General features: G+C 52.4%; 1 protein-coding gene across 5 annotated transcripts in view; it reads left to right on the forward strand.

Moving 5' to 3' along the window:
• Positions 1-27491, forward strand: part of MGMT (O-6-methylguanine-DNA methyltransferase) — a 273852-nt gene that overhangs the window by 108995 nt on the left and 137366 nt on the right. The window contains exon 1 of one of the 5 annotated variants that reach the window (XM_047762095.1): positions 24038-24367. The exons of the other annotated variants lie outside the window; for them this stretch is intronic. Within the exon in view, the coding sequence (XP_047618051.1) occupies positions 24321-24367 (47 nt within the window). The 5' untranslated portion in view covers positions 24038-24320. Of the gene's footprint in view, positions 1-24037; positions 24368-27491 lie in introns of those variants that run through there. 5 annotated transcript variants of the gene reach the window in all.

The raw sequence follows: 27491 nt of genomic DNA on the forward strand, positions 1-27491 counted from the left end.
TGTTTTAAATTATCCCAAAGTTCCCTAATATGTTGAGTTTCTTTCTTTCTTTCTTTTTTTTTTTTTTTTGCTTTGTTTACTATGGTTTGTTTTCAAGTTCACTCATCTTTTCATCTGCACTGGCAGATCTGCTCTTAATTCCAACCAGTACATTTTTCTTCTCAGACATCATTTTCATCTCTAACAGCACCATTTGTCATTTTTACATATCACATTTTTCTACTTACCTTTTTGACATATGGGATACTGTTATAATGACTATTTAATATCCTTGTCTGCTTATTCTAACATCTCTGGCAGTTTGGGTGGTTTTGTCTGATTTTTCTTTTCACATATTTTATTCCTTTTATATCCCTCTTGATGATTTTTAATTGGCTGCTTCCTACGTAAATTTTACTTAATTGAGTGCTGGATATATTTTTTTATATTCTTTTTTTTTTTCTTGTCTTTTTGCTATTTCTTGGGCCGCTCCCACGGCATATGGAGGTTCCCAGGCTAGCGGTCGAATTGGAGCTGCAGCCACCAGCCTACGCCAGAGCCACAGCAACGCTGGATCCGAGCCGTGTCTGCAACTTACACCACAGCTCACGGCAACGCCGGATCGTTAACCCACTGAGCAAGGGCAGGGACCAAACCCGCAACCTCATGGTTCCTAGTCAGATTCGTTAATCACTGCGCCACGACGGGAACTCCAGGATATAATTTTTTTATATTCTTAACTTTGTTCTGATGTGTAGGTAGGTCACATGAAAAGTTCGATCCTTTGGGGTCTTGCTTTTTAAGAGTCCTCAGTTGGAACCGGAGCAGCACTTGGTCTAGGACTCATTTATCCCCATCACCAGTGCAGGACTCTTGAGTGCTGTGTCCAGTCACCTGTACATGCTGGGGTGTCCCTCTCACCCAGTGGGAACAGGTGCCTTTCCTCCTGAGCCAGTTACCTGGAGCTGCTCCTGCTGATCTTGCTGTGGTTCTGTCCTCCAACGCGTCTGCTTGTCCGCACCCTGGCACGCACCTGAGGGGCCTCTGCCCACCTCCTCGCAGGTCCCCTCCGTGCAGCTGCCCTCATCCACCCTCTTGTCCAGCCCCTCTCCCCTCTGCCCTCCCTGGACTGAGGCTCCATCTCCTCCACTCAGGAGTGCTCTGCTCTGCCCTGGTTCCTTCTGCCTTTGCCGCAGCTTGGAAGGTGTCAGGGCCGTCAGCCAGGACGGTCTCGGGACTCACCTTGTCTGCTGCCCGTCTCTCCAGCATTACTGACCTTCACCGTCTGAAGTCCAATGTCTAGAAGACCATTCTTCATGTGTTTTTTCTTGGTTTTGGTTTTGTTAATTTTTTTTCCTTTGGGGCTGCACCTACGCCATGTGGAAGTTCTCAGGCTAGGGGTCGAATCCCAGTTGCAGCTGCCAGCCTGCACCACAACCACAGCAATGCCAGATTTGAGCCATGTCTGCCACCTACACCACAGCCCACAGCAACGCCCGATCCTTAACCCACTGAGCGAGGCCAGGGATGGACCCTGCCTGCCTCCTCATGGTTCCTAGTCGGGTTCGATTCCCCCGAGCCACAGCAGGAACTCCTTGTTTTGTTAACTGTTTAAAGCCAGAGTGAAAACCCTGCCCCGATGCTCATTTTGCTTGGAAGGAGCAGTTCTTTAGCCACTGTGCCGTTTCTAACAGTAAGAGTATCCACACACTCTGAATTAACCCCAGGAAATCTTCAAAAAGGCATAGTTTACTGTTAATAGAAAGTCCCTGTCCCCATGAATTTATACTCTTGATCTGTATCTCTGACATGTTACAAAACACCAATACTCTTAAATAATTTTACGCTTCCATCTCAGAAACGCTCAGATAACACTCCCTCTTAGCTTTTTAGTCTGTATCTCCACTTAAAACGGATACCTTCTTGGCTGTTCATGTTTGTCTTGGTTCTCATTCTTTAAACGGTTTCGTGCATGGGGGAGGTAGAATTCTAAGACGACCCTCACAGATCTGTGCCTTTCTTTGACCCCTTCCCCTTGAGCGTGGGTGGGAGCTGTGCACACGATGAGGTCCCGCTCCCGTGATTGTGGCTGAAGATTTCTGCAGATATAATCAAGGTCCTCAGTCAGCGGAGCCGGTCCAAGGCGAGTTTCGCCGGTGGGGAGGTGTGCCCTGCACGTGCTCGTCACAGGGGTCTGCGGTCACGCTTCCACCTGCCTCTAGGACCAAACACACTTGGGTGGTACCAGGAGGGTCTGCCAGCAAGAACCCTCCAGCGGCCTTCCTGAGCTGAGCGCTGTTCCTGGCCATCGGCTAAGAGCAAAGTGGGGCCTCGGTCCTACAGCTGCAAGGCAATGCGTTCTGCCAGCCGCCTGTGAGCTGAGAGGACCTCTTTGAGCTTCAGTGGGCCGAGAGCCACAGTTGTAGCAAGCTCTGCTCTTAGCCTGGTGAAACCCAGAGCAGAGGACCCAGCTAACCTGTGCCTGGACTCCTGAGCCAGGGAAATTTGCATTGTTTTAAGCCACTGAGTTTGTGGGTAACTTGCTCCGCATGAGTAGAAAGGTAATATAATATACATTTTGTCACATCATTTTAAAGCTTTCTTTACGTGAAAGTTTGTATTGCTCTCACCTGTACTTATATTGGCCTATTTTAGATCATTGCTCCTTTATCGTTGTATTTCTACCTGCTGCCGCCACCATGCGATCACGCTCACACACCCAGGAGAAGGAGCAGCATGGTTCAGAGTGGCTGAGAGTCGGTGGCTAACTTCCACGTGGAGGACGTGGGCCCTGGGCCCTAAGGGCCAGCTCTGTCCTCACCCTTCTGGCCTCCCTCTCACCTGTGAAGTGATGGATGGCAGCACACCTGCTCCCAGGGTCATTGCGGTGTTTGGAAAACACTCAGCATCGTACGCACTCCTGGCACGTGCTCAGTGTCAGTACTGTTTTATCCTCACTGTGTTAAGTATCTCGGACATCCCTGTGTATGTGCTGAGCTTATGAATGGGAGGAATTTTAGAGCAGCTGGGGGATGCTAGACTGGGTTAGGGAGGCTCGCTTGTGAGTGCTGGCAGCAGTAGCCTCGTGCCATTGCTTTTAACCTCTGCTGTTCTGGATACTGCTTCGTTCTGGGTTTTAATTTCAATTGTTCTAGGTCTGTTGAAGGCTGAGAAAGGCCTGTTTTTGACATCGTTTTTGCCTGCTAGCATTTTTTTAAGCCCCCCCGCCCCCCATTAGTTGACAGGCCCTTAGAACACCAACTGTGTTTCGGCTGAAGAAGTGGTGCCTGTGGAAGAGGTTGGGTTCAGGCCCCTCAGCGATCAGGCCGGGTGCCCGTGTCCTGAGTCCACGTCTGCCACCGGACGTTGCCATTGTGAGTGGACCTGCAGACGGAATTCTGAGCAGCCTGGCATGGCGCTGCCGTGTGTCACCAATGCCAGGGCACTGGTGTGCTCGGACGGCGCCTGCTTGGAAGGTGTGATGTTTTCCCTCAAACCCCCTCAGGGCACGCGTGCGCCCGCCTGTGGCCTGTGGAATTTGGTTTCTTACCCACGCCGGTGCTTGCCTGGGGTAAAACGCAAAGCTCACGTTCCTGAGCTACTCGTGATCTCTTCCGAATGCCTAGAGTGGTCAAAACTGAAGCGCGTCTCTAAATTTGGCAGGACTGAAAACTTTTTTCTTGGAAACTTTTTGTAGGGATGCGACCTTGGTCAGAGGTGCCCTGTGCAGTCGTGACAGGTCAGGCCCTGTGACAGCCACGGCCCTCAGCCATCCCTGGCCTGGCCGCCCTGGCCCCATGGTCAGCTCAGCCTCCTCCACCCACAGCCTCAACCAGGGCTTCCAGTCCTGCCTGCCCGTCTTTTCCTCGCCCTCCCAGTGGATGGGTTGTCGTCCATGTGTCTCCCAGTCTGAGGCCTCACCGTCTGTCCCCCCGGAGGTGAGAGGTGGCCCCTGGAGTTCTGTGTCTACCCAGCCCAGCCCCCATCCAGGCTGGGACCCACGTGACGGGTTCCCGTCGTGCTGTCGTCTTCCTTCTTGGAAACGCGTTGTGATATATAATATAAAATTTAATGTGAAAATGTAGTTCCCTTTACAGTCTAATTGCTCTGAGTACACTCAGGAACCTGAGTTGTGTCTGTATAAAAAACTTTCCTCTGAAGATTACCTGGAATCTATATAGTTCTACATGGATTGAAAACTTGTGTTTAGAATTTGGATTTATCAAATGGCTAACTCAGCATTATTCAAATTTTAATAAGTAAAACGACTGGGTACAATGCGAACAGAGTTTTCTCTCTATTTTGTGAATCTATATCAGGGCAAAATAAGAATCTATTTCTATTTTGTAATGAATCGTTTCTAGCCATGGAATTGCTGGTGGAGGCAAGAACGTATGAATCTTATTTTTGTGGCTCTAGCCAAGCAAAAGAACGTAAACTTTGAAAAGTGTGTCATTTACCATTCACAGCCTAATGAAAAACTCAAAGAGGCTAGAAACTCTCCATAAAAATTCTGATATCAGCATTTAAAATACAGCACGGTAGGGTATACAGGCATTTAAGAGATTCACAATCCAGAGTTTACTGGCACTCTCAACGCCGTGAATCTTCTACCAGCAGTCGCAGTCTTGATTTTATTACCAAAAGGGCCCCTTATGAGGGCACACTGGTGCGTGTGCACTTGAACGGATGCTGTGGTGTGCCTGCCTCCCTTTGGGGGCCAGTGGAAGAGAGCTGGCCAGATGACCTCCGCAGATCTGGGGGCTGCATGGCTTGGACAGAATGGCCATTTAGTTGGAAGGCTTCTGAAAAGGACACAGAGGTTGGAAGTGTCGTTTGGGCCTCCGCTACCTGTGGGCCAGGCTGCGTGTTTGGGTGGGCAGGCCTTTCTGGTTCCCCGTGGGGTGGGGTGGTCAGTGTTTGGTGTAGGAACAGCCCTCGAGGCAGAAGGCAGGTTTGGGCAGGACCTTTCCTGAGTGTGGCGGGCAGCGGTTTTCTGCACTGTAACCATTTTCACTTAGTGGTTGGAAATTCCAAAAGCACAGTGTGCATATTATTATGGGGGGCCTGCAGGCCGTGCTTTTGAAGCACATCACGAACGGCTTGAAAGGAGAGAAGACTTCGGGCTTGAGCCCTTCGTGGTGAGGGACCCGTGCCACTGGCAGCGTGTGGGCCCCTGGCTGCTCTCTGCCCTCCGGCTCTGGGAGGACAGACCCAGGCCCTGGACCAGAGTTCCCGGGCGTGTTCTCCAGGGTACATTCTGCAAGACTGGCCAAGTGTCTGCGAGGCCAGGACCGTTTGCCCCATAATTGCTGCTAAGACTTCTCTGCCCTTTCCCTGTTGGCGTTTACGCAGAGGGTGCGAAGGTGAGGGGCCCACAACTGCTGCCCTGGGCGCAGGCTGTGCCGGTCATCGGAGTCCTCGTCCCCTCGCGTCTGCAGGGAAACAGCCTCATAGAAGAAGCCATTGAAGTGGTGAACACTTAATTGTATGAACTCTTTTTTTTTTTTTTTCTTTTTTCTTTTTAGGACCACGCCTGCATATGGAAGTTCCCAGGCTAAGGGTCGAATGGGAGCCACAGCCGCTGGCCTACACCACGGCCACAGCAAGGTGGGATCCGAGCCGCATCTGTGACCTACACCACAGCTCATGGCCACGCTGGATTCTTAACCCACTGAGCGAGGGTAGACATTGAACCCACATCCTCATGGACACTAGTCGGACTCATTTCTGCTGTGCCGCAGTGGGAACTCTCAATTGTATTAAATCTCTGGTACCTCTTTTTCAAAGTGTTCACAGAGCACCCTGTGCTGCCGTAACCAGGCCAGTTTCTCAAGGGAGCAGGTGTTGTGTGATTGAGTTGCCAGCTGAAGTAGCCGCTTTCTCCATGAAACACTGTTTCACCATTGAAAACACATCCAACAGGCCAACTCTTCACTAAGACTTACGTGGGTTTTGGCTGAAGTTTTCTTGGGTGAACAAAGGGAGCCGCTCACTTCCAGAAAAACAGCTGATATTTGATGCCAGTGATAAAATCTGAGCTTTCAGATGGAAATTAGAATTGGGGGAAACTTGTACATACCACCATGATCTTAACAGCCTCTCAGTATTTAAAACATGACGTGAACGTCGACAGTACCCTCGGGGGGAACTCGTATCTTCCAAATGATCCACCTGCAACGTTACAAAGTTATGTTTGGGTGAAAATGCAGAATGCACAATAGAGGGCTGGGTTTTAAAGTAGCAGGACCACCAGCTCGTTGGTGAAGTGCTCAAGGTCCCGTCACAGCTGTCCTGGGGGTGCTGCTGCTTGGCGAGTTCTGACGCGGCTCCAGGAGGACACCCACAGTCACGGGAGAAGGATTTTCCGCATGTGCCACAGCCAGAACCGTATATGGAAAGAGACTGCAGCAGCTGTGAGCACCCAACTGCCTTCTGCTGAGCCAGCTGCTCAGGAGAGCCTCAAGAAAGTAAAGCCACACCACTGTTCACTATTTCCCAAAATGGAAAAAAAAATTATTTTTCGTAAAAATGTTGTTTGTGACCGTATGAAATACTGTTTTACATGAACTACCAAACATGAAATTTCTCAGCTTTAATTTCTAATACGATAAATATCAAGAGGTACAATCCACATGGGGGGAAAAAATGACCCTTTGGGTCCTCATGGCTCATGGGCGAGACCGGCATGTCTGGAAACCACGGCTCTGGACGGCCCCGGGCAGCCACACTCGCTGTTGGGTCTGTTGTGATGTGCTGGGCTGATGTGCGGGAAGAAAGATCGGAAACCTCCTGCTTCCCAGTCCCCTCGTCTGTCCTCAGACCCACTCCCCGCTCACTCACTTGTAGACGACGGTCTGTCCTGTCGGGGAAGGAGATGGCCTTCCCAGTGTGGCGAGCTTTGCTCGCGGAAGCCGTCGCTGTTTGAAGGGCTCAGAGCATCGCCTTTGAAAGGAGAGCCCTGATCGCCTGCCGCAGATGCCTCTGTGCTTCTGACCCTCGGGCCTCCCTGCCCAGCGCGTCCTGAACACTGGCAACCTGGTGGCGACATCAGAGAGGCAGGCCCTCCCCTGGGTAGTTGACGGATCTGAGAGAGAAATTTATCACTTCTTACTGTTCTTTAAACCATACTAACTGGACTGCTTTGATTCCTGAGCTCTCGTTGAAGACGGAGGCATGTCGGGTCATGTACTGGCACTCTTGTAGCTTCAGCAAACAGCAGGCGTGGTGCTCTTGTGCTCGGGCCCACTCTGCCGCCTTCCCTGGAGGAGGCTGTCAACGCCTCACAACAGCCTTGTGAACCGTTGTGATTCTGAGCCAGGACGCAGTCAACGACTCTGCAAGTGAGGCGAGCAAATCAGACGTTTCTTAGAGGCAGATTTAAGGATTAAAAGAAAGATGCTGGAGGCGTGTTTAGGCATATTTAATCTTACACTTGGAGTTCCCGTGGTGGCGCAGTGGTTAGCGAATCCGACCGGGAACCATGAGGTTGCGGGTTCGGTCCCTGGCCTTGCTCAGTGCGTTGGGGATCTGGCATTGCCGTGAGCTGTGGTGTAGGTCACAGACGCGGCTCGGATCCCGCGTTGCTGTGGCTCTGGGGTAGGCCGGTGGCTACAGCTCCGATTAGACCCCTGGCCTGGGAACCTCCATATGCCGCAGGAGCGGCACAAGAAATGGCAAAAAAGACCAAAAAAAGAAAAACTTACACTTCCCCTGTGTTCTCTGAACCCTTGAACCACTCTGGAAGTCTTGGAGGGCACCGCCTTGGAAGGTAGGTCTTGAGCAGCTCTTTGAAATGCTTCAGCACCTTTTCACTTGCCTTTGGGTGCAGTGAGCTTGTGGCAGGGGCCTTGCTGCCCCAAAGGGGGTGTGTAGTCGTCTCCACCGCCATGTGGAGGGCTACCGGTAATGACACCCACCCCAGGAAGAGTGCTTGGAGGCAGATGGTAGAATCCTGGGAGGCTTTTCTAACTGCAGCACCGCCCCCCCCCCCCGCCCCCCGAGATGCTGCCTCCCGAGGAGGAGCTCCCCTCTGCTCTCCACCTGGTGGGAAGGGCTATAAATGTCCCCGGGGGGCTGTGGCCCAGTGGCCATCCTCTGTGATATGTGACCCAGTGCTGCCAGACACCCCTCCCACCGCAGCCCTGCGGAGCCAGGTGGGGGCGGGCGGGGGAGCAGAGTGTCCCCCAGGGCCTCTTCCGTGCCCTCCCCAGGATCTTGCGTCTCGGCCAGAGCGCCGGGATTTAGTGTTCGTCCCTGTCATACGTCGTATGGGACCGCTGCCATCTGAGCCACTCCTAGTCCTTTTGCAGGAAAACTAAGAGCTAAAGGTCAAAACCCAAAAGAAGCGTCCAGAAGTTTCCTTGAAACAGGCCTAGGCTGCCCAGTCATGGTTCAAGGGAACTGACACCCTTTCTACCGCATGTCTTAACTGAATCTTAGATGTTTCTTTTCGCAGCTACGGGTTAAAAGTATATTCTTGGAAGGGGTACCTCCCAAGGAAAGCCTGCCTTTTCACGCACCGTGATGACGTGGTGTGCAGCCTCCCCCTCTGCCCTGCCTTCTGTGGCAAAGGCGTGAGAACAGGTGCCCACGCAGAGGGCCGCAGACCTGCCCTCACCCAGACCTGGTTAACCGGTGGTCCGGGGCTAGTCTTAGGGAGATGGGCAAACTTCCTGGAGCAGCGTAAGATGCTGCCTTGCCGTGCATCCGTCGGCATGGTCTTCCTAGGACACGGCCCATAGCTGCCTCTAAATTTCCGAAAATCTGTGAGCCTGTCTGCAACCACCGTGACCCTGTATAGCAAACTCTGCTTTAAATGCTCAACCTGGCACTTAATTTTGTCACGTCCCTCATGTGGATATATCAGGTAACTTGACGTTATCTAATGACTATAGATAGAAACTGGGGGGACGCAGCTCCTCATGGTGAGCTGTCGGGGGGCGTCGCCCGGCTTTACACGCAAGAGAAGGACTCGGTGCTGGTTTCTGAAAAGCACCAAACAGGTTTTGACGATGAGGAGGGTTGTGCAGGGACTGGGTCGGGACAATCAGGACAAATACCTGTTTTAAAAAGGTGACCTGGACACAGAATGACGGCCAGATTCATCGGCTGGCCAGCAGAGAACGGGGCCTAGACGGAACTCCAGGCGGGCTGGGCGGCTCTTCTTCTAGCCCTTTCCCTCCCCGCCGCAGTCAGGGAGGCACGGGCGCCGATGGCCTTCAGCATCCAGCTGCGTTTCAGAGGCGCCCTTTGCCTCGGGGGGCCCGGGGTGTCAGAGAAGAGTCTGCACAGTGCCGTGACTTTCTCACTTGTCTGCCATCCCTGCTCTCCCAGGTAGTTGATCCTGTTCCTTAACTACATACTTAAATTTCACACTTTGTTTCTGTGTTAATAAATTAAATGTTTGTAAATGCACTAAGATCTGGCCTCACCAAAATGATCTTGAAAAGGAGTCTCCCGCAGGCGGGGTCTCCTTCTCTGTTTGGGCCAGGCACACGCCCTCCCCTCGGGTCGCCTCGCCCGGAAGAGCCGGCCGGTCTCCCAGTGGAGGCGCCTGCGAGCTCAAGAGGCTTCTCCCGGGTTATGCTGCGCTGCGGGGCTCGCCCTCTGGGACTCTGGGCTCCAGTGCAGGGGGTCCTGGTGTATTTGTCAGAATACCTTCCACTGGTTACATTAGTAACCAATGTGTAACAAAAATAAGACCAAATTTGCCCTTTCTTTTATTTTTTTTTTTTTAGGGCCGCACCTGCGGCATTTGGAGGTTCCCAGGCTAGGGGTCGAATTGGAGCTACAGCTGCCGGCCTGCACCACAGCCACAGCAATGTCAGATCTGAGCCTCGTCTGCGACCTACTCCACAGCCCAGAGCAACACTGGATCCTTAACCCACCGAGTGAGGCCAGGGGTCGAACCTGCGGCCTCATGGATGTGAGTCGGGATCGTTAACTGCTGAGCCGCGATGGGAACTCCCAAATCTGCTTTTGTTGTGACTCAAGGTAGAAGCGGTTTTCCCTCGAGCGGCCCCCTTTCTTGGTGACAGCCTAGAGCAACCAGCTGGCACGGCCGCAGGTCTTGCGCTTGGGCTGCGACCCTGATCTTCCTACGCAGGTCTTGGCCTCTGCGGCCCTGTTTCAGCAGTGGACTCAGCCGGGTCAGAGGGGAAGGTTGCGCCGGGGTCGGGTGTCCTGACCAGAGGCACGTGCAGATGTAGCTCCAGGACATGCCAGGGCCCTGGGGGAGCAGTGGTTGGGGCAGGGGATTCAAGGGTCTCTCCTGAGCACCTGGGAGCTTGCCCTGAACCTCCACCTGGCTTTCCTCTCCCCTGGATTGTTGGGTGAACAGGCTCAAAGCTTGGGCACAGCTGACGGGTACCTGTCTGTGTTTTGTCAGCAGTCGAGCTGCGGTGGGGGGAGGGGACGTCCAGCTCCGGAGGGCAGGAGGTTCCCGTCGCGGAGAACCTGCGGCTTCTAAGCTCTGAGGCAGCGCAGGAACCTTCTGTACAAATTGCTCCATTGTCATGGCTGGCATTCTGGTTAAAAGTTCATCTGGATTTCAGCCTCGCGTGAAATTGCAGAGCTGCGACTGGAAAGCTCGGCTTCCGTGGAGAACCTTCTGGGAGCTCTCAGCCGTTGCGGCGAGGAGTGAGTAAAACACGCTGGCTTCCACTCAGACTGCGGGCAGAGGCGAAAATCTAACTTCTGTTGTTTCTTTTGCCTACTTTTCAGCTACATCCAGAAAGAAAAACCAAGAGAAGCGTCGTCATTGTCTTGTAAAAACCCTTGCGACCTTTATAATCAGAATTGTGCGCCGATTGCCTGACTGGTTAGCCGGTCCTCTGCCCCTTATTTTAGGATATTCGACCTGAGAGCGACATGGGCCAGTCTGGGTCACCGCCTCCGCCTTCCTGTCTGGCAGGTGCTCTGCCATGTCTGGCCCAGCAGCCCGTTTTGGTGCCACCCGAGCACCGCGTGTGGTTGGTACCTTTTTAAAGGTTTGTGGGAACCGACGAAGACTGGGAAACAGACCTCACAGGGCCTGCAAAGCCTAAAACACCGCTGTCTGGCCCTCTGCTGAGGAGAGGTTGTGACCTCTGCTCTCTGGGGTTGAACGACAAAGCCCGAGAGGCTGTGCGGTGTTTTTGTGTCTAAAAGGCTGGGCGGGGTGCTGCCTGGAGGAGGAGGCTTCACAGGGGTTGTCACGTGGAGGTGGCCAGGGTGGCCAGGAGGCCTCTGGGCACTCAGCTCCCTCCTTGAGTGGCCGCTGCCCACATGCCAGCCACGTGTTCTCAGCCTTGCGGACCCGGCCTGGAGGGAGCCTTGGGGGTGCAGGGGACCCGCCTGGCCTGGCGTGTGTTCAGGATTCCTTCAACTCTGGGGTTAAGGCAGCCTGTGACCTGGATGGAGCACAGACCTAGGAGCCCGGCGGCCCGCGCCTGCCCGCTGGCGTGACCACCGCTCCGCTGTGGGATCTTGGATAAGTCCCTTGTTCTTTCTACCCATTTCCCTCTGGAAAACGGGGGTGGCAGCGTTTGCCCCGTGGAGGGGGTGACAGGAGCCCTGAGTGAAGGGTGGGGCATGCATGCCAGCCAGCCTCTGTTGTCACTGGCACGTGGCCCACCTCGCCTGCGGCGGGGTGCTGCCTCAGGGGTGAATTTTGAAAACTGCTTGTGGGAGTGAACACGGGGGAAGAATCCAAGACTCCAGACAACCTGTGGGCTCCAGAGCATGACACCGGGGAGCCGGGCTCTGTTAGATCTTTCTGCTGGGCGGCGTCAGGTGCTCGGGCAGCTTCGACAGCAGACTCTGGCTCTCCCAGGCCTGGAGGCCGGGCGTCCAGCACCAGGTGGCAGGTCGGGTCTTGGCGGTCACTCTTTGCAGCGAGCAGACAGCTGCCCTCTGGGGCCCTCGAAGGGTGCTGCAGGGAGCAGCCCTCCGTGCCCTTGTTCCCCGGGACTGGGTGTCTGTGGGGCACACGCCTGTGACTAGCATGTGTCTTGTGGTATTTATTTCTCTCTGTTTTCCTGAAAGCAGCAGTTTTCACTTCCTCAAACAGGTAGGAGATGAGTGTCGCACCACGTGCAGTCCCTGAAGAGGTTGAGCGCCTCGTTTGCTGGCCCGTCCGCGTGTCCTCTCTGTCACCGGCATGCTGGATTTCGGATCCAGGGCACAGGCTGGGCGTGTCCCCACACTGCAGCCCCCCGGCCTCTGCCGAAGTCAGCACCGTCTCGGGGCCACTCCTGCAGGCGCTGAGGTCCCAGGGTGGCCCCCTGACTCCCTGTGGGTGTGGCTGGCTCTCGTCCCAGACCCTTCATGCTGACCTGAACTTGCTTTGGCTTCTGGCCCCTTGTGGGGGCACTGTGGAGAATAAACCAGCAGCTTCTCGATGTGGTAAAACTTGAGGCAACAAGTTGAAATCACTGCCTGTCCCCTTGTCAGGTTTGAAGGAGGGTGTTTGGGGAATGCTCGTCAACAGCCGCCCCTTCTCCTCACTTAGAAGCGCTGGCAGGCAGCTGCAGGAACCAGTGGGAGCTCCCTGGGGGCACAGTGCTGAGCACCCAGTGGCGTCACTGCTGTGGCTCGGGTTGCTGCTGTGGCATGGGTTCCATCCCTGGCCCCGGAATTTCCACATGCCATGGGCAAAGCCGAAAAGAGAGAGAGAGATGCCACGTGGTTTGCGGTGCAAGACAGGCTGCCTGGGAGCTGCTTCTAGACAGAGGGAGGCTGGTGGTTTGTGAGCCTATTTTTTTGCTCAGTGAGCTCGCAAGAACAACACCCATTACTTTCACTGGATTGCTTGTTTCAAAATTAAATGAATCAAATTAGGTGAATATCTGCATGGCGTCTCACTACCCCAGCAGGCTGCCCTCGAAATGGCCTGCCTGGCTGGCCGCTGGTCCTGGGGTGTCCTCCGGTGCGGGAAGTGGCCATGACCTGCCGAGGTGGCTGGCTTTCCACACAAGTATGAAATTCCCAAATTAATAGGAAACCTCACTGCATTGTCTGATGGCTTACTGGAAGGCAGTAATTAGAAAACATTTTTCATAGCGGAACCTGAGGTTTAGCTATCCAGAGAAATTGGATATTTCAAGATACTCCTCGTTGGTTAGTGAAACATTAGTATTAATGACAAATTAATATTAATATCAGTATCAGAGTTGAGTATGTAGCCTTGGGAAGAGAAGGGTAGGGCTTTAAGGACCAGGTTTAAGTAGCCCCCACATGCTTTGCCCTGTTGGCGGCATTTTTCATCTGAAAGCTTTTTTTTTTCCTTCGAAACTTAGATGTGAAAAATTCCACGCATTGGGAAGAGGCGTCAGCATTTGAACTGCACATGATTAAACCTTTATGGCTAAAGTAATGGGTTTGGCTTCCGTCTTCCCAGTGGAGTAGCAGGCAGAGGTCCTTTTCAGTTTGCAAACAGACGCGCACAGCTTGGTGCGTGCCCAGCTCCGCGCCTCCTCCGGGCCTCGCGTGCCCCATCTGAGCAGCAGCCCGCCGCCGCCGCCGCCAGCTTCCGCTTGGGTTTCCTGATGCCTTCCGCGTAGCCGAGGTCTCCTGACACTTGCTCTCCTCCGTCGAGGTGTTTCTGAGCCAGGGGCAGACTTTGGCGGCTCAGAACGCTTCTTGAGAGAGTCCAGCGTTGTGCTGGCCATTGAGGGGGCCGCCCTGAGAGTCCGTCCGGCTCCCCCGAGACGTGGAACTTTGCATAAATCCTCGTCCTGCCGTGACCTCGAGGGCTTGGGTTCAGGCCTCCCCGTTGCGTTCCGACGGCGAAGACGGAGGGGCTCTCTTCTAATTCCCTTTCATTGGGTCTAAAATAAATGACACAGTCCCTGGGGAAACCATAAAGGCGAGGTCTCCTCACCACCTTTGGTCTCGAGGGCGGCGTTGGTTGGCGTCTAGGTTTCTGGACACTTGAGGGCGACGGAAGAGGGGACGTTGGAGCGCTGGCTGTTGGAGCAGCTGCACTACTCGCCACGGAGTGGAGCGTTGTCACAGCACTGCATTACAGCCCTGCAAATTCCCCGTAGTTCATTGGTCCATGACCAACACAATCCCCAGAGACGAACAATTAATCAGGCTCAGCTGAGCCTTTGCCTGGCCACAATTGCAGATGTCACATCATACAAAAAGTCACATTTCCGCCTTGTGCAGAAAGGAAAGTTTATTTTTGGTTTGTAGGACTGTTCTACCCTTTGATCAGATGACCCATCTTTCTCTCTGTTGGGGAGGAGTATCTTAATGTCCAAGTTAACAAGTGTCGTACGAAATCCTACCCTTTAAGTCTTGGGTTTTATCTCTTTTTAAAAAGAGCAGGTTCATATCATAACGCTGATTTGAGGAACAGCGTTGTACATGTCACTTTACTAGTCAGTTATGCCTCAGAGGAGTGTATTTCTTACAATCTCCAAATTGGATGAAAACATAAGACCTCTGGGTACCAGTATCTTAAAAGGGATGTAAGTTTAGGAAGATTCAGAGGTGCGTTTGAAGACCTGGGTATGTGCACTGGTCACGGCAGCGCCTCCCGGTGGAAGTCAGGACGTAGCTGGAAAGTTCATGGTGAGCGCAGTCGCAGTGTTGGCGACAAGGAGGAGACCCACGCTGCTCGTTTTCCTGTCTCCCCCTTGTCTCTCGGTGTGCCGGTGAGGAAGGCCTGCGTTGCAGAGGAAAGGCTGCTGGGAGGCACACCTGCAAGGAGCGGGGAGGCCCCGGCCGAGGCTTAGAACACCTGTGTCCTCCCTGGCATCTCCGGAGGTCCTTCCTGCACCCCCCACCCCAACCCCGGCTCCACACCGAGGTGAACTTTGTGCTGTGATTTACGCAGCTTTCTGAGGTCTGCACAGATTTCAGGATGGTCTTAGAAATGTCACATACTGCTTCGGGAATGTGTGCAAATATATTTCATACATTTCACTCTGCAATTTAAAAAGTCATCTTCAGTGTTTTAGTGTGCTGATACTGAGTGTTTAGCACAACAAGAAAACAGCTTTTCCTCAGAAGCTAATTTCAACTCCTTAGACATCTAGATAAATGTCTTTTATAATCTCCCCCCACACCTATTTATTATAATGCCCTTGTTATAAACACAGACTATTTTTGCAAAGTCATATAAACAGGTAATTGACACAACTGAAATTCTTGTCACATATTTATTGCATTATCAGCTAAAATTTTTTAAGTGACAAGAACCAAAATAATCATTAATTTTTATAGGGCAAGGATCTGGCTTTTTGTCTGACACAAAGCTGTATAAAAAACTGCTTCTGATTTTATGCACATTGTTTTTAGTTAATGATTTTCAGCTGTTTGTTGTTCCTCTGATAGCATGAAAATGTACCATATGCTCAGCCAAAAGACAAATGATTAGCAAATGAAATTCCGGACAGCTGTCTGACTGAGCGCGTTGGGTTGATAGCATTCTGCTATCATAATTAGCTTAAGCTTTGGGTTAATTAACTTTCTACCTGGATATGCATAATAATAGCAAACTGCAAAAAGCAAGACGCTTTCCGTACATCAACAGCATTGCTGTCTTTTTTATTTGGTATTTCAAGAGCATATTAGAATTTCAAGAGTGATTAATCCTGGGAATATTGTCATCTACTGTAGATTTTATTTGCAAGCCAGATAATACTGAAACAATTGGAATCTATTATAGAGCAGAAATAGCATTTTAAAATTGTAATTAAAGTTTCTAAAAGCAATTGCTAATTTCAAATGCCTTTGTTGGCAAGAATATTAGGCTTCTTGTATGGGCAGCTTGTCGGGTACAAAAAATACCAGCACGTACCCTGCGAAGAATAAAACTTTCTTTTATGTAAGTGCTGTATTGAAATCATCAGTCATTTTTGCGTAATTTAAAACTAAGATGATTCCGGAGTCTGGAAAGGTGCTGCCCAGACCTCGGGCCTGAGTTCCGAACTTGGGGCCCGGCCCCCTTCCTTCCTCACGTGGGCTCCGTGGGGGCTGGCGGCCTGGCGGGCGCGGCCCCCTGACCTCTCTGGTCGTGGTTTGCTGCGTGCGCCTGGGAGATCTGACTTTTTAAGAATCGGCGCTGTATGTTTCTAGCTTGGTGTGTATTTTCTACCGAAAGCAGTTTATAAATCAGTTTACGGATTTGATAAAATGGGGAGAGGAATGGCTTTGTCTCCCCTCCTCTCGTTTGTATGATTTACCAAAGCACTCTCTAAGATGCTCGTCATCTGATGGGGCTGCCGAGGCCTTTGGAGAGCACAAGCCAGTGAAGTGGATTGTGGATTTGGAGTAAAAATTGTAGTTTACATTTCCCAAAGCACCAGAGAGCCGAGCACTTAATTCTGAAATAAGTCATGCCTGTTGTTACACTCAGAAAAATACTTTATCTTCTGAAAAAAATTCTTTCCGTATGCAGCGGACGGTGAAGATTTGGTGACAGGGAGTTCGCCTCGGCTCCAGAGGCCTGTGCTTGGAGAATTTAGCAGTCGTTAATGTGCTGCCTTCTCCGACTTGTGACTCGGGGCGTCGGCGGGCCGAGGAGCACCCATTTGGTCACTTCATGCAAGTTTTATGGGCCTGTCAGAAGCCATTTTTCAAAATTGGCTTCATTTGAGAACTCGGGAGGCGCCCACTCTCCCGGGCCGGGTAATGAAAGGAGCGGCTCCCGCGGGGCTCTCCGGGAGGGAGGACGGGGCGCCCCAGCAGGCCCTGCCCGCACCCGGCCACGGCCCTCCTGGCCGGCTGGCTGGGACCCCGGGGCCTCGCCTCCTTTTCGGAACGGTGTCCCGGGCGGTCCTTACCCCGGCCTTCGCGAGGGGGCTGCCGGAGACGTGGTTTTCTCTTTGTTTGGTCTGCCTCGGGCTGCAGGAATAAAGCTGGCAAAGGGGCAGGCGAAGTGGGGCCACAGTTTCAGTGTCGAGCCCTTAAGTGGGAGCCGAGCTTCCCTGCTGTGTAGCAGGCACGGGATTATTTGTTTGCCTTCTGAGATTTATTTTTAATATTTCATCACACGTGAACAAGCTCAAGATGCAGCACTTCAGTACCTCCTGTCTCTCCGTACAGATAAATAAGAGAACTTTTAAAAGGCAAGAAGACATGGGAACCCTTCTGTAGGAGTGATATTTCGAATAGGTTATTACTAGCTATTGAGAGAGAGAGAGGAAAGCAGGAAAGAGAAAAACACATCCAGGCCCTGTTTTTGGCCTGAATTTCTTGATTATTTTATTTTGAATGCCATTTCAAACATATTGTAAACTAATGGTATTTCTTTTTTAAAAAAAAAAAAACAACTTATTCTACTATTTGCACTGCCTGATCTTTAATTTCTTTTAATGTCAAAATTATTTATTTGGCCGGTTCCATTCCAGATGTGGCTGTTGAGGGCACATTAATTTATATTCTGTTTTCACGGCCCCGTCCCCATCTGTACATCATTTCTGAATTTCGTTTTCTCCCTAGGGAATTCACCTATTCATATTGTAGGTTTCATTTGCTGTGTAAACAGAATAAAGACAATGCAGAAATCCCTCCAATACCAGAAAATAATTCTTTTCAACAACATAGTGGATCATATTTAAAAAAACATTGAAAATGCAGTCCATGTGAGGCACCATTTTTTCCCTACTTTATTGTCCTCTGGAGGACAGGCTCGTGTTACTACGCCATGTTTCCCTGTATTTGATAAGTTCATTTTTATTAAAAATACATCCAAAACAGCATTTCACGATAATCCTCAAACACGTGTTCCGGACATTCCTTTGTTTCGGGTCTCAGCTCGGCGCTGCGGTCGGCGTCAGACCGTCTTACTCAACTGGTGAGCGCTCGCGCCGCTGCAGAGACAGGTTCTGCTGTGTTTGTATAAGAAGCAACATTAAAGAGCAGTGATTTTTTTTTGACATTTACAAATAAAGAGGGACATGAGTTATTTATGCTCCAGTGCTGCGGCAAAGTCCTTATCTCCATGTGGCACTAAACAAGGATTTGTTGTGGGATTTTCGAGGGCTGCGTAGTGCTTCAGTGTTAAGCACCCAAAACTCTAGGGGCTGGCACTAATTTCCTGTCTCTCGTAAAACAACATAGTATTCATAGCAACTCAAGAGGCTTGACACAAGTAATGATGGCATGTGCAGGCGAAGATTACCGCCCAACAGTGTAATCAAGGTGCTAGGTACTAATGCAAGTTAAATTGAGACAATAATGCCGAAACTTGCATTGTGGGATTAGGAGAGCCCTTGAAACGCTGACGTCCGCACATCCTGCCTGCCTGCCTGCCTGGCTGGCTTTCCGCTCCTGTTTATATGTAATGACCTCAAAATTTGTATGTCGTTAACACCATGTACTGGAGTGGCGAGAACACGGTTTGGGAGGGAGAAGCCTCCCTCTCTTCGTTGACTTTTGTCTCTTTGGGTAATTGGTGGCTTTTCCTGCCATCTTAGGGAGCAAAGCTCGGAGCAGGGAGGCCCCTGAGGTCTCCGCAAACATGCTGTGGGCACAGAAAGCCTTGTGCTCCCCAGCGCTAGGCAGTCATTTACATACTTTGAATGAAAAGTCATTTGTGCCTGCAAAATTGTTATTGCTGGAACACATTTAAATACTAGTCATATGGAAATTTGAAATAAAGTCATATTAAATTTTGATGCTCAGATCAATATTGTGGAGCCCAGGTAATTAAAGTGGGTTTGTTTATTTGGCTCCTTATAAATAAAAAGGGCTTAATACAGACTAATTACACAGAATCTTTCGTCTACGGTAGGATAATAATGGCAGCAATTTAAAGTGATATTAAATGAGAATTAATAAAGGAATATTGAGTCACTTTGACTGTATTAAGCTGTGAAATGATTCCTCATCTCAATTTAACTTCCTGTCTGGAGCATAATGATTGATAAGCAATGAATTTTTGGTAGAGATAATCTATAACGATATTTGATTGCAATATTTAATTAAGAACAACCAGACTCGTGACTTTGTTATTTCGAAACAGGTTAGAGAAGCCTGTTTTTTATGTTGCAAGCTTGCAGGGCTGCTCAGAGGATGCCTCATCCACTTGCTGAATGAGGGCCCTGAGCGGGGAGCGTCCCCTGGGAGCGCCTGGGGGTGGGGGTGGGGGTGGGGACGGCAGGTGGAGGGTGCTTGACTCCTGTTCCGCTCATGAGGGAGTGGCTTGCTGGCCGCATTCCCGGCGGACCTGTGGGCAGAAATGGTCGGAGCGAGGCATCTTGAGGGAGACCTGGAGCCACACACCGCAGGCCTGGGGGGGAGGCGGGCAGTCGCCTCTCCTCCCGTAGGAGCACCAGCGGCAGAGTTACCGGGAGGAACCCGGGGCCATGTGGACAGTCCCTGCGGGTCAAACGGATGGTCTCCGGACGCTGGACTTGGGTCTGAAGGTCCATTCTACATTAAATCACTCGTGAAGAGCCCTTATTTCAGTCCTGATCGCAAGCATTTTAACGGCAGTCTAGGCCCCTGGACGCGGTGACCATTGAGTAACTTTCAGGTGGAGGGTTGTTGCCGGAGTGTTCGTGTTTTGCTTTGTTGTGTTTGCAGAGTGGCTTGTAATTTCCTTTCACTCTGCCACGCAGCATGTCACATCCACGTTAGCATTTCTGCCGTTTTAAAGGGTCCTTCTGAAGGTCAGGACCTCACACTGAACACCCTTTTTATATATATTACAAATTGCCGGAATTGCTCATTAATTTCTGTCTGTGAAATGCCATGTCAAACCTCTAAAGGAATTCACAATGCCAGTGTCCCTTGGACAGCTTCTCACCATGGTCCAGTGCGAATTTCTGATGAAATTACAGGTGCAGGGAAATGCAGAATTAGAAATATATCTGATGTTGCAATACTTGTGAAGCTATAGCTTTGTTGATGACAGGACAATTCCATTTTTGACAGTTTAATTTACTGTTGCCAGTGGACAAGAGCAAGAGGAGGGCGTGGGGTTAGCCACCTGCCCCCTCGTACCGTGTTTCACATGCGAGGTTGCAAAATCATAACTCCCTCAACCTGTCGGGCTCAAATGAGAAGGTTTTCAGCTGGGAAAATGGAATATATCAGTGCATGTAATATTGCCTGACCTCATAAAACAAAAGGGAAAATTGCAGATTCTGACAGCCATTATGAATCTTGTATCAGCAACCAAAACGACTTGGAGCTGAGGTACAGCACGTGTTTATAATAGAAAAGAACAGGGTTGCCACGTTGACTTGCCATACGGAGCAAAAAATGACGTGTCAGTAATTCGTTCTCGGATGTTAAAGAGGCTGTTGAATTTACTAGTATATACACGGAAGAATGTTTAGCCTGGAGCAGAGTGTGGAAATACTTTCTGCACAGAGGGGTCTGCTGAAGTTAGTCATGGAGCCGGTGGTAATGGGCGGGAGAGCAGGCTGGGAATTCCGCGTTCGCACCGTGTCGCGAGGCCAGACTGCTCACCTCGAGATGTACTGAGCCTTTCTGCTCTCGCCCATCGCTGAGGGTCTACACAGTAAGACGTCTGAAATAAAGCAAATAACGTTGTCGTGAAACGAGGAGCATCGTTTGAACTGCATGTGTTCTGTGGGAAAGCTGGTGTATTGAGGCATGGCTTTTTATCTTACGCTTAAAAAGTTTTATTTATATTAAAATAGGCATAATCTCTTCGCATATAATTATATGCGCTCCAATTTAGTTTTTCTACTTAATAGTCTAGTCCTTCACCTGGTGGCCTCTTGCTTTTATGTTATTCCATGAAAAACGTTGATGAGCACAATAATTACCTCAGCTGTTTTCAGGGATTTTGCCTGTCTTGCTGGGGGAGGGTTCGAAGTGAGAGTATAGGAACTGTTTCAAAGCACGAGGTGAGACCCTGTTGCGTCCTCCGCCCGTGTCTCACCGCTGCCTCCTTTCACTTCCAGCTCACAGGGTGGATGTGGGTTCTGCTTCAGTTTTCTCGTGCCGTTTGTTTAGAATGAGATGTAGCCGTTGCTTTAAGGGAAATAAAGCATGTTTAAGTAATGCACGGTGTCCCTTTGGGGGGCCCGCTCTTGTGTCATTGCCAGTGGCGGCTGGAAGACAAGGTGCTTTCTGCACACTGAACCCTGGATCTCTCCCCAGTAGGGCTGGGCTGGGCGGCGTTGCAGGTGCGGCTGTGCCTGTGACACCTGTGACAGCGCAGGTGGGAAATGATTTGGAGAGGCTGATGAGGGGCTTGGCCCCGAGGAGGAGGTCACCTCAGCTCTCCTCTCCTCGCCCCTTTCCCATCAGCCCAGGCTCTGGTGCTGCAGATCCAGTGTGCTCTCTGGTGGCTGTGGTCTCTCTGGGTCCCCAGGTGGTGTGTGTCACCCCAGGGTGAAGAATGACTGGGTGCAGTGCTGGCCCACCTGCTTGGGGGTAGGGGGGGCACCCTGCTGCCCTTGAGCCTTGTGCGGAAGGTGATGAGGTAAGGACCAGGAGATGCCAAGTCCTTGGCTTCAAGCGGATGCTTTCGTGCCACCTGCAAGGGCCAGGACAAGCAGCCCAGAGCTCGCGGTCTGAGGAGGCCGGTGCCCAAGTGCTTTCAGCGAGTGGTGTTCCGAGTGTGATGGAGCAGGAACAGGAGGCCTCACGCCACGTGCCCTTGCGGGGGGGGTGGGGGGTGCTGGCGGAGGCCGTGTCTGAGCGAGGCCTCGAGAAAAAGGCCCCGAAGCTTGGCAGCAAGGGGAAGGATGGAGACAGGGGGCAGGAAGACTCCAGGTGACATCTGTGCCCTCGAGTTTAGGTTCGAAAAGCAGAAGAGGTAACGGAAAGCCGCAGGCAGGTACTGAACGCCGTGACTTTGGAGGTATTTCCATATTCAGTAAGCTGTTATTTGGATTATTTGAGCGTATGTTCTCATGTGTTTAAGTATCCCAGTTAGAGTTATCAATATCATCTGTATGTGCATTAGAGTTTTCAAAGACCTAAAATGTATCAAAATATTTTTAACATTAGAATACATTGATTTTTCAAGACACTATGATCTTACAATAATTTCACCTTAGTGTTTATCAGTTTCACCATCATTGTATTAAAGCCACAGACCTAGTAGGGCCTATGGGATCTGTCAGTCTGAAGTCTCCCGGCCCTTCTTCTCTGAACCAGTCACCAGCTTCCCCCACCCTCTGCTCCAGCAGTGTTGCCTCCTGGCTGTTCCTAGAGCTCACCAAGCCTCCCCCGCCCCAGGGCCTTTGCACGTGCTGGCCCCCCTGCCTGGAACACTTGATCGCTGCACCCCTTCACACAGCTGCCTGTCATTTCCTTGGGTCCCCTGCCGTGTGCACTGAGGCCCCCAGCCCCACAATTGTACTCCTGCTCTCTGTTTCCTGCTTTTAAAAAAACAACCTAAAAGAGGAGTTTGCCAGCTAAGGCTGGAGGCTGACTACCTGTTTTTGTAAATACAATTTTATTGAAATACAGCCATGAACATTGTCTGTACTTTTGGCTACAAGGCCAGGGTCAAGCGGTTATAATAAAGGCAGAATGACCCACGAGCCTGAAATAAGCATCACAGTCAGCCCCCCACACCCGTCCCTGGGGGTTCAACCAGCTGAGGAACCGGAAGACGCATCAGCCGGCTCTGCTGTACCACCTCGTGGGAGGGGCTTGAGCATCCTTGGGTTTTGGTATTTGTGGGTGGTTCTGGAGCCAACCTCCCATGGATACTGAGGAACAACTCTATCTGGCCCCACAGGAAAGTTTGCAAAGCCCCCGTCTCGCATGTAATTCATGATTTATTTGATTGCCTGCCTCTCCTGCTGGAACTCAGCCTCCATAAAGACAGAGCCTCTTCCTGTTTGGCTCCCTGCTCTGTCTCTTGGGTCCAGAATAGACTCTAGCACACAGTGGGTGCTCAGAGGGTCTGCTGAATAAATGAACTGACGGTTCCAGACAACAGGGTCACGGGCAGCAGTTCACTGGGCCCCGAGGTCTTAGGCATTGGTGTTTCACACTTTAGGTGTGTTTATTTTGCAGTGTTTACAGCGTATAGATCCAACGAGGCCGCATCAGATGGTAGAAATAAAAGGGGCGTGTCCTCAGAGATCCCTGGAAACACACTCAGATGCAGGTTGCATGCAAAGGACTTACTGGGGCAGACTGCTGACCTTGACCTCTAAGCAAGTGTGAAAGGCAAGGCTAACCCGAGGGGAAGCCAGGGCCTGCACAGTGACCAGGTGCAAGTGAGGTCACAGCCCACTCTGTAGGCCTCTCCGGAGCTGGCACCGCCTTCAGCACCATCCCGGATTGGGGCCGGGCTCCCCCGACCCTTGTCTCCCATGTCAGCCAGGCCTGGGACCCTCACTGCCCGCTGGAGGACTGTAGCGGTGGGTGAGATGCTTCTCGCACAGGGCACGCGGCCACGGATGCAGCTCTGAACCCTCCCGAGCTCGGTTATGGTGGGTAGGCCCTGCAGAGGCGTCTGGAAGGCTCCCACCCTAACTATAGAGTTAAAGCCTGTGTGTCTTTGTCTCCTTTCCTACCTACTCACATGAATGCACACTCCATACATTAGCTGTCGTGGGCAGGGTCACATGGGAAGCAGGCTTCTTTCCTCCACGGCCCTGCTGGGTAGAGGCCCCCGTGTATGTAAACAGTTACCAGGGAAACCACGCTGGTGACAAAGACTTCAGTGATGGGCAAGGCAAGGCATTTACCACCCCACTGTTTCGGAATCATCTTGGAGGGCATCTCGAGGGAGCACTTCGTCTGGGTGGCAGGCTGCCCGGGACCCTCGCACCAGCTCCAGGTATCCATGGCCCTTCCCTCCCCGCCGGCCCCACGCCTCTGGAGCAGTGCTCAGACTCTCTCGTGGTTCAGGTCAGAGCTTTGGTTGCATTTTTTAGTATTGCTCAGGCCATACTTCCAGTGGTTACACACCACGTTAGGGCTGCAGGCTTCCTAGGGGCCGGTCTGTATAAAACGTTACTATCATTTTACTCTTTTTTTTTTTTTTGGTCTTTTTAGGGCCGCTGCCATGGCATACGGAAGTTCATACCACAGCTCATGACAACACCAGATCCTTCACCCACTGAGCAAGGCCGGGGGACGAACGTGTGTCCTCATGGATGCTAGTTGGCTTCACTTCCGCTGAACCACAACGGAACGCCTCATTTTATTCTTTTAATCCACGTTTGCACTGCGATGGGGAAACCATGTGACGAGTTGTTTGGAACATCGTGGCTGAGGGAGACTGGAGCCAGCCAGGGCCTTCAGGGTCTGTTCTGGAAACAGCGCAAACACAGAACCTTCTTTAGTCTCTTGGGTCCAACAGGGACGAGAGCTCCCCGAGGACTGGCCTGCAGAATACAACCAGGAGGAAGTCGTTTTGCAGGAGTCCGGTAGATAACGAATGCTCTTTACTCCTAATGAAAAACAAGATGACAGGACATGTGCTTGGTCCACACGTCCCCTGGTGAGTCCAGCCTTGTCCATGTGGCCTGGGCACCCAGCTGGCACTTGGGTTGGGCCCCGTCCCCAGAGGCGGTGCCCCTTTCCTTGCGTGTCTGGATGGCGGGGACAGGCACGTGCCTGCACCTGACTGAGGTCCCTGCCCCCACCCTGACTTTGGGGGTACGGCTGGGCTAACCCCCAAACATGCCATGTCCTCACGTGTTCTTTCTTTTGAAATTGTACAGTATCAGTGTTTCTTCTAGCATAAAAAGGTCGAAAATGTTCACCATTTAAGTTATCAGGCACCCCCGCCCCCGTTACACAGACGCTTCCAGTGACACTGATTCTTCAGCAACAAGATACCTCATGTCCTTCTGGCTTCGTCAGGCCTTTGCGGCAGCCCCGGTGACCAGAAGGTGCCTGCCCCCCCGGGGGGCCGCGCCCACACGCCTCTTCCTGCCTGCCCCTTTCACCTCCCGCTGCAACCTGGGTTCTTTGGGCGCAAAAGGGAGCTCGGAGCTGAAAGGGATGCTCGCTCTCTGCTGCTGTGCTCTCAGCTAAGTGGCTTGTTTTTCACTGGGATAATATCCACCCACCGTCTTTGCCGCTGTTAGGTGCCTGCGCAGTGGAGCGGCATCGCGTATGCTCGTGTCGCTGCACGGAGGCGTCACCGTCCTCTCCAGCACCCTCACCTTCCCGCCGAGGCCCTGCACGCAGTAGCCCGTTAGCCGGCGACGCCCCCGCCCCCTCCCATCCCTTGATCCTGCGGCTGCGGGTGCGCGGGGAGAAGCCCTTCTGTGGCTGGGCCTTTCGCGCCGCGGCGTGTCCTCTGGGCTCCGTGCGCGCCGGGCGGCCTGGGGCCCGACTGTCGGGGAGCCCGGCCCTGCCGCGCCGCGCCGTCCACGGCCTTGCGCAGCTGCCGTTTCTTTGGCAGCCGTTTCAAGCCACCCTGTCTTGTCATTTCAGAGTTCAGTATCCGCTGCTCTGCTCGGAGGGGGAAGCGGGGCGGGTCGGCTGCTGCGCGTGGTCTTTTGACCTTGCCGTTGCCCATGAGCAGTGGAGGGTAACTTTTGACGAGCCGTGTCAGCTGTGACAGGCCATCTAGTTGGCTTGAGTGGAAATGTGCTATACAAGTTTGAAGCCCTGGTTGGGGGCATTTTTCTGGTGTTCGATGCATTTAAATTGACACCAGCCCTCAGGTCCGACGTTCACGCCAGGCCCAACGCCAGAGGCTCCCGGGTCTGGAGTGTGGGCTGGGGTCTCCCCGCCGCTGCCGCGTGCACTCGCCCTCCTCGCCGCCGGGAGCCTCCCTGGGGCGCAGAGCGTTCTGGCTCCGCCGAGGAGAGGTTTGCGGGCTCTCGTGCGCGTCCTGCCTTCGACATAAACAGCCTTTTTCACCGCGTCGAGTAAAAGGCCTGTGTCGGCAGCCGTGCTTTTGAGTGGCAGTCAATTCCCCCCTTGTTTCTCAGGCCTCGAAATTGGGTTTGTTTTCCCTTGGAGTTGGCAGCGGAAACCCGGCCTCGGGGAGGAGGCCCTGCTGCCGCCGCTGCCACCCTCGCCACAGGGCCCGAGCTGCCCCGCAGGGCCTCGCTGCTGCAGGAGGATGGAGGGGGGACTCGGGTTCTAGATGCAGGAGGATGCTGCTGGGACAGCGTCTGGTGCTGGGAAGCAGGTGTGGAGGGGCTTTGGGGCTACACTCCAGACTCGGAGAGGGAGGTGGGCTTCTGCTGCTGGGCAGTGCAGCCTCTGGTTTGCAGGGGATGATGGGCTGCTTGCTGCAGTTTGCAAAATGGCTCAACCCCATCTTGCAGTTAATTGTGCGGTTAAAGTGTGGCCATAGGGTCGGGGTTGGTGGAGGCGGGGTGGTCAGATGTGGCCGGCAGGGGCTGTGTGCCCACCGTGAAGATGCTGGGCTGGCGAGGCTGGTATGCCGGGAGGACAGCTGGGTGGGGAGGGAGGAAGAAGGATGAGAAGGGGAGGTAGGCATGGAGGCCTTGCCCAGGCTGGGAAGAAGGGCACTTCCTTAGTGAAACAGCTGCACTGTGCCAGCAAGGTGCCTCGGGGACAGCTTCTGTCCCCCCTGAAGCAGTTTGGGAGGGGAGGGGCCTGGCTCTCCTTTGTCACTGTGCACTGCAGATCCATTCTTGCCTCTCTGCTCTCTGGACTAGGAGGGGCTCCCAGGAAGACTGCCACTTGCTGTCACAGCCGACTTCCTGCTGTGCAGCACTGAGCAGCCCAGGCTTATCCCTCCTGGCCCCATCCTTCGGCTCCTCCAGTTCAGGGCTCCACCAGCATTAACCTGAAGCTGCAGGCCCCAGAGAGCAGCAGCCCTCAGGCAGCTTCACGAGGCCTCCTCCTCCAGGCAGCAGCTGTGCCTGCTGTGCTCTGCACACCCTGCCATCCTGGATGTGAGGGGCGCCCGTGGAGGCTGCTGCAGGGCTGCGCTGGTGATTCCTGGACTGAAGCATTGCTGGAATTTCTCAGAATGCCCAGTTTGTAACCAAGGTAGGGTCAGGACTCTTGCTGTGAAGGGGCACTGACTTGGGAAAAGAAATCAGTGTTACATGAGTAGAACTTCTTTGCTATCCCGAGAGACTTTTTAAAGCTCTTCTTTAAAGAGATTTATTTTTCTTGGATTTCCATCTGACATTTCACTGAGTTTTCGGTGCCACATCTCATGGTAGGCATCACACACACAGCAGCAGACCAGGCGGGTGTATTCCTCTCTGCATGGGACCCATGTTGGAGAAATTAAACCATGAATTTCTTCAAACTGTATTAAGTTGAGCTCAAGAGAGCTGTGGAAACAACCTTGAGAGGAGGGGTTGGAGCAGGCCCCCTAGAAAGGGATATTTAAGGTGGGCCCGGAGGAGGATTAGCCATGCAAGCTGGGGGTAGTGCTTCTGGAAGGAGAGGGCCCGCCTGGGCACCTGGCTGCATCAGGGCTACACAGCGGGCAGTCAGTGGTCAGCTTAGTAAGCCTGTCCACAGACGTGTCTGGTTTTGACCTCCCCTGTGGGTCTCTTCTGCAGGGAGGAGCAAAAGAACAGGGAAGGAGTTTTTTCAGAGATCTCTGCTGTGGATCTACCAGTTTCCCCAAGATCTCCCCTGGCCTTTTCCCGTGCTCCAGTGCGTATTTCCTAGGG

Source organism: Phacochoerus africanus, chromosome 15, assembly GCF_016906955.1.
Source record: "Phacochoerus africanus isolate WHEZ1 chromosome 15, ROS_Pafr_v1, whole genome shotgun sequence".
Classification (NCBI taxonomy): Eukaryota; Metazoa; Chordata; class Mammalia; order Artiodactyla; family Suidae; genus Phacochoerus; species Phacochoerus africanus.